This window comes from Aythya ferina (genome assembly GCF_964211825.1).
Source record: "Aythya ferina genome assembly, chromosome: 2".
Classification (NCBI taxonomy): Eukaryota; Metazoa; Chordata; class Aves; order Anseriformes; family Anatidae; genus Aythya; species Aythya ferina.
In genome coordinates, this window is record NC_140297.1 from 53,547,044 (window position 1) to 53,561,112 (window position 14,069).

The 14,069-nt window shown below is 42.0% G+C and overlaps 1 protein-coding gene across 1 annotated transcript in view; it reads left to right on the top strand.

Moving 5' to 3' along the window:
- Nucleotides 1-8,539, top strand: part of CAP2 (cyclase associated actin cytoskeleton regulatory protein 2) — a 63,838-nt gene extending 55,299 nt beyond the window's left edge. The window contains exons 9-13 of the mRNA XM_084508390.1: nt 416-591; nt 1,818-1,941; nt 2,156-2,238; nt 5,291-5,431; nt 6,978-8,539. Coding sequence (XP_084364516.1) covers nt 416-591; nt 1,818-1,941; nt 2,156-2,238; nt 5,291-5,431; nt 6,978-7,061 — 608 coding nt within the window. The 3' untranslated portion in view covers nt 7,062-8,539. The remainder of the gene's footprint in view (nt 1-415; nt 592-1,817; nt 1,942-2,155; nt 2,239-5,290; nt 5,432-6,977) is intronic.
- The last annotated feature ends 5,530 nt before the right edge of the window (nt 8,540-14,069 follow it).

Below are 14,069 nucleotides of genomic sequence, written 5' to 3' on the forward strand. Positions count from 1 at the left end.
GCGGATGGCTGTGAGTTTAAATACATACAACTGGTAAATCAGCCTTTAATGCGGTACGGATAGGACAGATTAGAAAGCGAATCTCGCTTTTATGGATGTAAAATTATGCAATAGCAAGCTTGCAGAGCTCTCTGCAGACAGGGAAGGACTAGAAGACATTGCTGCATTTCCTGTGAAAGCTTTTAAGAGAGCCATCCACGGGCTTTAAATAGGTTTTATGTGAATTGCTAAAAATATGTGTGCAGTTACATTTTAGGTGGTTACCTAGGCAAATCTTGAGGAAATCAAAAATGTAAATTCATAGGATAATTTAACCCAATTGCAAATGATTTAGGTAGTATCGTTCTTATTTAAATATGAATACCTTTAGGACAAGAAAACAGACTCTTTTACAAGCACCTTTTTTTTTTTTAAGGGCTTCGACATGTCTCTGATGACCAGAAGACTCACAAGAACCCCAGCCTACGCGCCCAAGGCCCACCTGTTCGTTCTCCCACGAAAAGCCATACTCCCAGTCCCACCTCCCCCAAGAACTCCCCGCAGCAGAGCCATGCCCCTGTCTTGGAGCTAGAGGGAAAGAAATGGAGAGTGGTGAGTTCCAGCCACACCGCTGAATTGCAACCCCTCAACACTGCCAAGCAGCTTGAGCAGTGGACGTGTTGCAAAAGGTTGTCCGTGATCAAGACTCAACTAATGAAAGTTGCAGCTAAAAATGGGCTAATTCTGTATTGCTCAGCCTTGCTGCAGTTTAGCCATTAGTGCTCTCTAGGATCTGAAATTAATTCATCGGTCTCTGAGAATCTGAGACGATTCATCTGAACTGGAGAATGCCAAAGGGCAAAGAATCACAGAATGGGCAGGGTTGGAAGGGAGCTCTGGAGACCTCCAGTCCAAGTCCCTGCCAAAGGTCACCCCAAGCACATTGCATAGGATGGCATCTAGGCAGGTTTTGAGTATCTCCAGAGAAGGAGACTCCACAGCCTCTCTGGGCAACCCATTCAGTGCTCTGTCACCCCACAGTGAAGAAGTGTTATCTCATATTCAGCCAGAACTTCCTGCTGTTCAGTTTGTGCCTGCTGCCTCTCGTCCAGTTGCTGGGCACCAAAGAAAAGAACCTGGCCCCATATTCTCAACACTCTCCCTTCAGATATTTATACACATCAGTAAGATCCCCTCTCTGTTCTCTCCAAGCTAAACGGGCCCAGCTCTCTCAGCCCCTCCTCCTTTGACAGATGCTCTAGCCCCTAATCGCCTTAGTAGCCCTCTGCTGGACTCCCTGCAGTAGCTCCATGCCAAAATCAGACAGTCCCCCAGAAACAAATCCAGTGGAGAATTCAATTAAAATCCCTTCTTGAAGGCCACCCTTGTGAGAGAACAGTATTATCACAGAGTACTTTCTCCATCTTTGTTAACCACTAGAATTAGAGATTTATTTTCATCGCCCATTCCATGCAAGCACCTCTCCCGCGCTTAAAAGTACAGACAGAAGTGTTTCCCTTTTGCTCAGTCTTCTGATGGAAAAAGATAGATTTGTTTGTGATACCAAAGCACCTGAGTGAAAAGTCACGTTGCTGTGTTGGTTAAAAGAGGGAGGGAACAGCCCGCAGTGTAGTCATGCAGAAGTTTACGCAGCTGGATGGGAGCCAAGCAACACTTTCGCGAGTGCATTTTTAAATTGCTGGCAGCAATTTAAAAAATTAAGCCACTGGCAGGATATTGTTCTGTTGTAATGGTGTGATGACTTGAGGATACATTGTGCTGAACGTTGACAGTTAGCCAGTTAAAGAACCAAATAAATCACCTTTCTTTTGAAACAGGAATATCAAGAGGATAAGAATGACCTGGTCATTACCAACACTGAACTCAAGCAAGTGGCCTACATTTTCAAGTGTAACAAATCTACACTTCAGATAAAAGGAAAAATCAATTCAATTACTATTGGTGAGTGGATAGCTCAGCTGGGCTCTAAATGCCAGTCTTGAAAAAACTGACTTATGTGATTCCTAATGCATCTGAGTCATTCCCTTCATTTCAATAGACTGATCACCATGCTCAGCTAAGCAGTACAAGACTGGGAATGTTTGTAGTTGATGCAGCAGGTGTGCATATGTTTGCTCTTATCTCACCTTTCCTATTTATGATTGTTTTATTTTAGACAACTGTAAAAAGTTTGGCCTTGTGTTTGACAACGTTGTGGGAATCGTGGAAGTGATCAATTCCAGGGATATTCAGATTCAGGTAAATATCTATTTGAAAAACAAAGATAGGATGAGAAAGAGAGCAAGCAGAAAGAAAAAGCCCAACGTGTAGCTACAAGAGATCATTAAAAACCCCTATGAGCACACCAAGAATAAGAGACTGATGCACCTAAACCTATCTTCATATGCACTAAATTCTGCCGAGGTATTTAGAAAGTGCCTGTGAAAACTATTGAGCATTACTGAATAAACCTCATTTAGTCCAGCACCTTCTGGTTCCAGCGAAGCTGAGAGATCTATACACTAGACATGTTATTACTTCTGGCCCTAATTTTGCTGCTTTCATGGTAAACAGCTCCTGGCACTTGAAAGTTTAGTGGTGCTTCACAGAACAAATGCTGGCAGTTAGCTAATTGCTTTTTAAGCCTAGAAGCTGGTTATTTTTCTTTTTTTTTTTTTTTATTCTCTCAAGGAAAATGTTTGAATAGACTGTTAAAGGACAGCTAAATGACAGAAAGTGGAAGTAGGCACTGGGATTTTGAAGATCTCCCCTGCTAGCAACATGACACATTACAGGAGTAGATAATGTAGACACTTGCCTAGAAATGGGCTGTGAGCCTCTACTGATCTCATCTTTGACAACCAGTGAGCAAAGCTTCATCAGAGATCATCTTCCTTGGTGGTTCTTGTGAAATGAAAATACACATATTTTTAATCCATCTATTGCCCTCTCTGTATGGGACATTGCCCCGTGCAATACAGAATCACAGAATTGTAGGGGCTGGAAGGGACCTCGAGAGCTCATCGGGTCCAGCCCCCCTGCCAAAGCAGGTTCCTTAGAGCAGTCTGCCCAGGTAGGCACCCAGATGGGCCTTGATTATCTCCAGAGAAGGAGGCTCCACAACCTCCCTTGTTGCCTGTCCCAGTGCTACACCACCCTCACCGTGAAGAAGTTCTTTCGCATGTTGGTGAGGAACTTCCTGGGCTCCATCTTGTGGCCATTGCCCCTTGTCCTGCCCCCACAAACCACAAAAAGAGGTTGGCCAAATCCCTCTGCCTCCCCCAGTTAAGGTATTTATTGCCAGGCAGCCTGCCTGACATTTATGGCACTTCACTTATTCAGTTCCAGGGGACTGACCGTACATGATCTGATACTGGGCTGTGTCCAACCAACACAAGCAAGTCTCAGGAAAGGCCTTTGGGATGTATTAAGCAAAGTACATCTTTCGGATGTATTTCACTTAACTGGGATGTATTTTAAGCGAAAAGGGAAGGAAATATATATTAAATTACATTAAAATGCCAGTCTTGATGAAAGGTGAGGTCTTTTGCTTAAAAGGCTGTGCCTGCTGTATGACTTTCAAAGTAGACAACCCCGCTCCATGCCTCACAAATGCTGGTCACAGCCACCATGGTAAAAAATAGCAAGTTTTTTTTTTTTTTTCATATTTTGAAACTCTTGCAAGTGATTGACATTGTTACCAGCTGTGCATCATTTTCTGAACTCGCACAAGCAGTTTTATTCATGATCACTACATGTCTTCTCATGGCACAGGCGGTTAAAGATCCCACGCATTTGAGTGCTTTTAAAAAAATAAATAATTTTAATCATTACCGCCAGAACTATTCATGAGAGATGAAAAATTCATATGTAATGAATAGCAAAAACACAGCTTGTTAATATTCAAACAAAGGGGAAATATCTTTTCTAAGAACAAAAATTCTTTTGATTAAGCAGGTTCTATGAATATTGCATAAGGCTTCTACGCCACGGAGCAGAGTGGAGTTCCACTTAAAAGTCTGGCTATAAGCTGCTTGAAGCAGGCAGCTTCTGCAGGGTTTGAGCGTGCCAAGTGCTCAGAACCTCAATTTTCTCAGTATTTTGAAGACCTGAGCTCATAAATTGCAAATACGTGATACATTAATGCAACAAATTTCAGTAAATTCACCCTACAGATTTTGTTATAGTTACTTCAATGCCATTCTACTTCAATCCCCTTTTTCCCAGAGGCTTTTTTTTTCTTGCCTGATGTTTGCAAAAACTGTTACACTACACACACCCTCCTTTTTCTCTGTGTTGCATGACACCCTGTTGAAGAAAAGAAAGATCAGTTTAGGATGCATTAAAACATAGAACAGACTTTGGGATCCAGGTGGGATGCAAAGGACAGACAACTTGCTCTTTGCTGCCACTTTGAGGAACTGAAGCTGAAATTATATTCTTAATTTGAATGATGAGAGACACACTTTTTTAAATTATTTTTTTGTGTGTTTGCAAGTATGTGATTATCACATGCTATTCCTGCTTTATGGCTCAAAATAAGCTTTGCCCTTTTGATACACCGTCCAGAGTGTACTGCTGTCCCTGGCCCCTGCCAGAGAGGGCAGGAGGAGGAGGAATTTTTACTGACAACCATCAGGCCAGGTGGAGATCTTTTAATCTGCAGAACTGTAAACAAGGGAAGATTTATTTCCCTTTCTCCCCTCAAGTAAATCCTTTGCTTGCTTTTCAGGTGACATAAGAAGCATCTTTAAAGATTTAATTAAATTGATCTCCGTACTTTTTTTAGAACTGAATCTTGCCTGAAGGGGATAAAGACCCTTTGTGTGCTCAAAAACTCTTTGTGTGCTGTAAAACCTGGAAGAGCTTTGAAGTCTTTAGAACGCATCACAAAACACTTGTGAGTGGTGCTGTAGGCTGGGATCTTTCATTTGCCCAGAATGGGTTGGAGTTGACGCGTTTGGTTTCTTACCAGTCTCACTGATGAACAAGGTGAACACTGCGTAAGCTTCAGCACAAAAATGTCACTGGAAGTAGAGAGAATGGAGAAAGCACTTTCATCCAACCATATATTAAAAGTTTGCTGCGTATTATAAGTTTGCTGTTGCATATAGATCTTTGTCACCACCGCCAGGAACTTCAGTGGCTAACAAACAGACAGCTTCCATCCCAAATATAAGCACCGTGCAGGCAGCTAAGATCCAAATGAGATGCTGGTGGCCAAAACTAGACCTGCAGGCAGTAAGGATTTTATGAATAGTATCTCTGTTTGCTTTTCAAGATTTGATAATAAGTATATTTCCTTCTGCAGGTGATGGGGAAAGTGCCAACCATTTCTATTAACAAAACAGAAGGCTGCCACATCTACCTCAGTGAGGAATCGTTAGATTGTGAGATTGTGAGTGCCAAGTCCTCTGAGATGAACGTCCTCATCCCCCAAGATGGTGATTATGTGAGTGAGATTATTTTGGATTTTCTCCCCCACCGAACTTGTCTTGGTAGCTAAAACTGCTAGGAAAGTAAAAGCTAACATTCCTCATGTATTAGCCTCACCAAAAAACATTCAAAACAATTGAATTTCTATGTACCAGTATCTCAGTGATCAGTGCAGAAAACACTTTTTTTTTTTTTTTTTTTTTTTCTGGATTACAAAGTAGTTTTAAAGATTGGACACTATTTCTTCCCATTTTGACAGGTGATGGCTTCATCTCCTGTCCATTTAATTTTATTTTTTAAATTGGTAACTAAACATAATCTCTGAAAGAAACTCACTTCACAACATTATATGAGAGCACTCAGGCCTGAAGAGGATGATGCTAAAGCTTGGCTAAATATATTGCTACTACAGTATTATATACTCGTTTTTTTCTAAAGCTGCTATATGGGTAGCATTTGTCCTACTTTTTCTAGAATTTTCCAAAAGGTTGTTCTCAAAAGTCACCAAAACATGAGGATTGCATTTGCCGATGCAAAGGCTCCTTCCTCGTTCTAGTGAGACTTTCCTCCTTGGCCCTCCAGCATTTCTAAGAAAAGTCATGCTCTGTCGCTTCACACACCAGCAAGGGATCATGGAGGTGAAGTGCACTCGTAACAGTTCAACAAGAGAGTTTTAAAATTGCACTGGATGGCTGTAGACAGAATTTCTCACAGACCTTTCACTCTGGAATATTTATGGTAGAAGAGTTTAGGCTTTATGAAAGAAAATACATGATGAGAATTTGGATGCTCCACATTTCCAAAAGTGACTATTGGATGCCCATCTTCAGACAGCTAAGAGAACAATTTTTGGTGGGTTCATATTCACCTACTCCTTAAATAGAAAAAAGGTCTCTTTGATGAGTTTCTCCCCCAAACACCAGTAATATCTGAATTTACTGGCTATCAAAACACTGAGAGATCTGGAAGAAAAAGTCCTTCCCTCCACACTTCTGTTTACTGGGATCTGAGGAAGACCCACGGATCTCTTCTGCTTTCACTGCATGCACAGAATGGACAAAGACCTTCCTCAAAGTTCTGCTTTGTGTTGTGTATCCCACAAAGCATCTCTTGAAGTATATCACATGTAAAATGATAGGATGTTTTTATCAGATTTTTTTCTTCTGTATCATATTATTGTTTTCCTCCTTAAAATTAAGTCTCCTAGCTAAATCTCCATGCTGAAATCCTTTCTGCTGTCTTCCAGGCCAATCACTGATGGAGTCTAAAGTCATTTCTGGCGTGAGGTTTATTTAGTTAGTTGTTCCAAATAATTGTGTGAGAGGGCTTACGACAAAGCTGCACCATCCCAAGGCTAGTTGAAACTGGGTAGCAACAAGGCCTTTTCCTGTGTGGCATTGTGAAATAGCTTCCTAGGGTAATGAGGAAAGCCTCTCTGTAATCCCGGCGTGTCTGAGCTATCAATGCTTTGCCAGTCATGTAGCACTAACGGGTATTCCGTCAGTTTTCAGGAGGTACCCACTGTTTATCTAACCATCGCTGCTGCTTTTGTTTCTTACCAGAAAGAATTTCCGGTTCCTGAACAGTTCAAGACAGCGTGGGATGGATCCAAGCTGGTCACTGAACCTGCAGAGATTGTGGGTTAACTTCCCGACACCACGCAGCGCTTGCTGACCGTGATCAGACCATAGCCAGCATAAGCAAAGCAGTAATGTAAAGAACTAGGAGCAGCAGTAGTTACTACTGCTGTGATAGGCCTTCAAGCATTAGCTCTGCATGCTAGGAACAATAACTCATCTGGCACGCTTTTGTTAGGCATCCCAGTATTTTTCAGGTTTCCACAGTTTGCCTTCACTTCCAATTTTAACTCTAAATGATGTCATGTGAATGCAACGCAGTAACGCCCCCACCCTCCAGGCACACCATGGGTTTGAAATACTTTATACATAGAGCCGAAATGCTGCATGATCCACTTCGTCATCATATGGCTTCAGTGCATTCCTTTTCATGTTTTTGCTAATCAAAAACAGCATTAAGACTCTACAACGTTTATTTTTACCTTCTAAGCTATTCCTGTACAATGCAGTAAGAATGCACCCCTAGAGGCAACTACTGGCTCCTCGTAGTGCTGTGGCAATCATAATGGGGTTTTGGTTTGTTTTTTAAGCAAGCAAAAAAAGAACAACCTTCAGCAATACATTTTGCTAGTGGAAGATGAAAAAACATGATATTTTAATCAAACACTTTTCTAATATGTATATTTAGAAGATCCCTATGTTTTCAATGAAGACAGGTTTTATTATGGTCCACACAGACTTGCTGTTGTCCTCTCATTTCTTGCCAATCAGTAATTCTTTCTAAACTAAAACCTCATCTAAGTTAAAACCTTGCAGCAAATCACTTGAAAGTTTTTTGATACTCATATCTTCTTTCTTTTGTTTCTGAGACAGTCTCTCATTCTTCAAAATCTGACAGCGTATCTCGCATCCTCTTCAGAAAACTGAGAGAGGCATACGTCAGATACCACTTAATTTGCTTGCTGATAATCTTCCTTTAAAATGTTGCTGTTGTGGCTCCTATCCACCAAAATATCCTTCTGTTTCTTCCCTGCATTTGTAAGCCTTACTCAGTTTCAAAAATGGCCATAAAGCAAAGCCAGGAATTTATGCCATTAGTTGAGCCCTGATACAGGCCCTGTTTAGCCCTCTGACTCTACTTTATAGTCCCTATTGTACATGCTTTTTTAACAAAGGTGGAGTGTTGTATACATTTGTACTATTTCAGCACATAGTACCAATAAAATTTTAAAAATTTAAAGTCAGCACATGTTTTTGATCACTTGTAATACTTTGTAATGGTGAAATCACCGTGAGATGCTTGCAGAGCTAGTTACAAGCTAATTTTGTGCCTAATTTACCTTGAAAGTACATTAATCCTTGAGGGTTTTTCAGTATCTTTGACTGTCAGCCCAATATAACACAACAACCAGTAGTGCACAGTCTGCAAGGTTTTGCTATCTGATGTCGAATCTATGTGTATAAGGTGTTTGCTTTAGTACATACCATTTTTTCAACAGTAAACTTCTTATGAAATAAAAAGGAAAATGTACTTGTTTAAATACAAAGTTGTTTGGAGCTTGCTGTATCATACTCTTTCTCCTCTATGCTTTCCCCTTCTTAAACGCTGCCTCAAAGCCTGAACCAAGAACGAGCAGCTCCTCCTCCCATCTCAATGAGCATTGTCACTTCTGCTGCCACAATCCAGCGGGCAGTGGACGGTGGGCATTCTGCAGGCTAGCAGAGAAACCTGGTATTTTGTGCTTATGACTTCAGCGACAACCACAGGATCCAGCTTTTCATGAATCTCACTTTTAGCTACACCTGTATTTTCCAGATATTATGTCTAGGGAGATGATCGTGACCTGGTGCAAGTTTATCAGGTTTGCATTCTGGTTTTTGCTTTTCAAAAAATAGAATAGGGACGGAGTCATCGCAAAGACAGGAAGCCACATGCTGCTTTGCAGGAGATCACACAGTGTTAGACACCAGGAAAGTGGAATGGGAGACAGACGTTGTAAATATGCAAATACCTGTTATCCAGTTTGCATGGTCAGCCACGGGACACAAATCTGTGACCGTGTTCTGCCAGCTCCGATCCTCACGAAAAATATTTGTCGCACGTTTTCAGTAGATTGGACTGTTCTCTGAAGCCTGCCTTCAAAAATACAAAGGAATGCCACGCGAACAAAATAAACCCAAGACTGATTCCTCCCTACATGAATTTGTGTACAACTAAACTTTAAAAACAGTACTTTTGGTGCATATATTGTTACGGAACCAATGTGTCTGGTGTAATCAGCCCAGTGGTGTAATTCATTTTAATAAGCCTGCTTGGGTCAGATATTTACCAGGCTGTGAATCAGCCGTAAAATACAGGAGATTTTAACTGTGTTCAAATGTAGAAAGCATTTTCCCTCTGAGAAGCTTCCACAGATCTCATGCTTTCCGAAATGGAGCCTTAAACAGAGCCTCATGGAGTGCAACAAGGGGAAGTGCCAAGTAAGAGCCTGGGCGAGGTGGCCCTGCCTGAGGTCCAGGTGGCCTCCAGAGGTCCCTTCCCTCCGCAGCCAGTCTGGGGGTCTGTGACAGTACTTTAGCTGATCAGAATATCGCTTGCTGAGGATTAGCGGAAATTAGAGGCACTGAGGTAGTGACTCCGTGCATCCACCAGATGGCAGAAACCAGCTGAGGCCCTGGCAATCGCAAACTCTTACCGACAATGAAAAACTGCTGGACCACAGCATCTGCAGGGGCTGTGTACGCCGTGCCTCAAGGGGCTGGGAAACCCTACTCTCCAAAAGTCACTGTTAAGACATGGAAAGACTACTCTGATTTTAAAATGATCATCTCGGTACAAGGAGGAGGCTTGAGTGGGATGAATAAGGAAGAAGAAAAAAGCATTTACTCGTTATGAAAGATTAATCTCAGCTTGTTTCTGAACACCACTAAGCATATTCCCACTAAAAGCACATCTCATTAAAAATACCGGATTGAACTTAAAACTAATATTTAGCAGAGCTGTTAATGATTAAAAGGTAAGTTATTTCAAGTCTGCATTTGAAAACCAGAAATCTTGTCAGTGTCCTAGGGAATTTGGTATTTGTTAAGGCTTCCCAGTGCCATAGCTGTTACTCATAGTTCTTAACTAGTTTTGAGTCCCCAGTGTTTCTGGATCTGCGCAAGTTCCTTCAGTGTTACTGTACTGAATGCATCTTCATAGATCTGTGTGTCGTATTTCCTTCCCAAAGACACCTGTTCATCTGAAATCCTTCAGGGTCTCAACTCAGTGTTCACTCCTTCCATGTTACTCGAAAATGTGCAAGGGGCGGCCACTTTTTTCACAGACAACTGGAGCTTAGGTGCACCTGACTACACGACGTGCTAGCAAGCAGAGCAGTTATCAAGGACATCTCAGATGGGTTCACTGCCCCTGCTGGAGGTGGTCTGGGCCCATTCCTGTGAGAATATCACCCCTAGGTAGCTACTGCCCTCAGAAGGTGTCCATAACCAGGCACCTGATGCATGAAGCAGTCATTAGATGAAAATCACAAGTATCACACCCCAAAGAATGTCCTGGCTACCAGAAAACGAGAGCCTGTTCCCTCCTTCTGGTTGAAATAATCCTGAAAAAAAATCTGTTTGGGTGCCAAATTTTCATAGAGTAGACAACACTCTACCTCTCTGCCCCACACTCTGTGGTGACTTCCTAGGCTTAACCCTTCTTGCCAAACTCTTGCTGTCTACCATGGGCCCAACCTGAGTACCACCAGCCACCAGAGACTTTTCTTCTCCAGACCTCTAGCTCCACCCAGCCAGTGCTGCTGCAGTGGAGGCAGGCTCATACTTCCTCGCTGGGCACAGTAAAGAACGTGCTGTTAGGTAATGAGGCAACTGATAAGGCTTCCTGGTGGCACAGATATTACTTTTCCCAGACTCCTGAGTAAAGCATTTTTCTGACTGTTCTTCATTCAAACCAGGTCAAATAAAAGAATCTGCACACAACTCTTAAAACAGACAATACTGCTAAATACAGGCAACCACACTAGAAACCTACATACCCCAAGATGAAGGTGGAAAAGTTCCTTTTTTTTCTCTGCCTAATTTGCCATGTCTTTTTATTAAATGTGACCACGGGGATACTGGTATCTGTATGTATCACACCTGAAGCTGCATGTTAGAAAGAAAATGTCTCAGCAGACCATGGTAGCTTGAGAGCCAATCTCCCCTCCAAAATCCTCAGCTGGACGCGACAGCCTGGTTTCACACTGAAAGGCTAAACTGATTCAATTCAGGGGACAGCTGTGCAGTAGATTCCTCTACAATTAAATATATCATGCTTTACTTTCTACTTAGGTAAATGCATACGCTTGTTTTTCTGCTCAAGTTCAGTGTTTTGTACTTGGCTTGACCCAACAAGGGGTAGAGTTCTCACTCCGTGGTGACCCTGCAGTTTCAGTGGCGAAGAATCTCTATAACCAAGGTTTGTGTTTCATTTTACTGTATACATAAATATACAAATAAATAAATACACAAATGCTTACATAGCATGCATGTATGCAAGTTGCTCTTCACAGCAATTAGCTGCTTTGTAGTACAAGAGGCTGCTGCTGATTAATGGCCACCAGTTCTCACCCAAGGACTCTTTTAAAATAGAGTCCTGTTACTCTCCTATTAGTTGAACACTTTAGGGTGAGGCAGATGTGATCTGAATCCCCCAGGCAAGGAAGGAATTGAACTTTTCATACAGCCAGATGAATGCTTCAGCAAACCCTTGGTTTTAAAAACTGGTTAAGACCTTGCCCTGAGAACAGGATGCTTTGTTCAAAAATGAACAAAGAAGCACTGCTGTAGCTCCTAATAGCCAGATTTAAAGCAAACCAGTGCTCTGTTACTTCTTGTTGATTATAAAAGGCTTCCCACTCAAAAGTGATAGATTTGGTTTTTCAGCACTTACCCACACAGGAAGAGTTTAAGATTCCTTTCCAGATTCCTCCTAAAAGCTGCAATATCTCCTTTTAGGTGTTTACCTCCCTTTCAAAAGGTTTCCTCTTGCCTAAATCTCTTTTCAAGACAAGAGGATATTTAACTGTCAAGGCACTCAACCACTTATTTTCATCAACCAGTACAATGAACTACCCAAGATCATTCCCCTTTCTGACTCTGCTCACAAGAGAAGGCACACTAAACTAGGGAGATGTGGGAAAGGAATTTGCAGGTGGCTTCACACTTTCACACGTCCCTGAATTAGAGATAATGAGGAAACAAGCGCTAGAAACAAAAACTTGAGGAAGGTTGAGATAAAGTAAATTGGCTACAGTGTTAAAGATGAGCTTTGGGCAGTGGCCAATTGCTGGCTGGCTCAAGGCACGTGTCTAAAGGTCTCTAAACAACTGTATGACAGGTTTGGGCACGTGGACAGTGCGTGGGACTACGGGGAAAGTATATGTAGTAGTGAAAAAGGGCAATAAACGCCTCCTGTTCAAGAGCCATCAGGAGTCTGTGTCTTGCATCCCTTCAGGGAGAAAAGAGTGATACAGAAGGTCATGCACACTCCCATCATGTGTGGCAATCACACAGCAGTGAAACTAGACTTTTTGTGCTCAGAAAGGCAGTGAGTTCCCCATCACTTGCATGCCTTGTTGTTATGGCACCTCTTTATCATATACAGCATAGAATAATCTGAACACCAGCATTACAAAGAATTTTGGAATTTGTGGGCTGTTTTTTTGAAGGCAGAAGAACTAAACACTACTGACTGAAAAAAATGGGAATGAAGAAATACTGTATTGTTTGTCTACCTTTTAATTCCCTTCTCCCTCTCATCAGTCATTCAGTTTCACCTTGAATACCCAACATAACTACACAGTAAATCCCAACTGGTTATGGGATTACCTAAATGGTATGGGGTTACCCTAAAATTTACATGTGACTGGCAACATTATGTGAAGCCTGTGAGACCTTGTAATTGTATCTACAGATCTGATCTGGTTTGAGAGAACCATGACAATGCATGTGGACACACACACACATACACACAACGGCCAGCCACTTTCATCTTGATGGGTTTGTGGTGAAAACCCAATTTAAAAACAGTGAAATTATTTTCATCACCATAGCTTTTTCATTTTCATTCATCGCTATAGCTGATGAAGGACAAGGTGAAATATTACAAAGGAGGAAGCTCTGCTATGTTATTGGTATCTTTTCCAAGCTAGATTGTCATCAGCAGTTAATAGCCATGTTAAGATAATGTATTTTGGGGTATCTTACATGTGATCTTGGGACTGTGGGAGGTATTATTTCTTTTTTTTCATAAATCCACACTCCTTGCCCTTGTCTTTCATCAGATGGTCACTTCTAAGCTACCACAGTGCATGGTTTTCTTTTGTATACTTCTCTATCTTCTTTCCATTTCTTCCTTCCTTACTCTCATTCTGCACTGTTTGTTCATCATAGTTGTGCTAAAACTCACTATATTTCCCAAATCAGCTACCCATATTGGTTTTGCCCAGGTCTCACGTTATAACACACATGCCATCGGAACCCTAGCTACAAAATGGGCGCAGAACGTGTGATTTCATTTAATTAAGGTGGCACAGGCCAAGCACTTTGTCAATTCACCTCAGCTTGCCTATACCAGAGACTCCCACCACAGAAACTACTTCAGCTCTTAAATGAGTTGGGATTGCATGGGGATCTACTCTGAGAGAGGGTGCTCTTTGATTTTTTTCTGGTCAGTTGTCCTATGTGCAGTGTTAAAAATGGGAAACTCTCTGTGACTACAGCCTGTGTCACTATCATAGAATCACAGAATCATTAAGGTTGGAAAAGACCTCCAAGATCATCTGGTCTAACCATCACCCTGCTACCAGTGTCACCCGCTGAACCATGTCCCCAAGCACCACGTCCAAGCTTTCCTTGAACACCCCAAGGGATGGTGACTCCACCACCTCCCTGGGCAACCCGTCCCAGTGCCTGACTGCTCTTTCTGAGCAGAAATGTCTCCTAACTTCCACCCTGAACCTCCCCTGGCACAACTTGAGGCCATTCCCTCTACTCCTATCTCTGGTTATCTGTGAGGAGAGGCCAACCCCC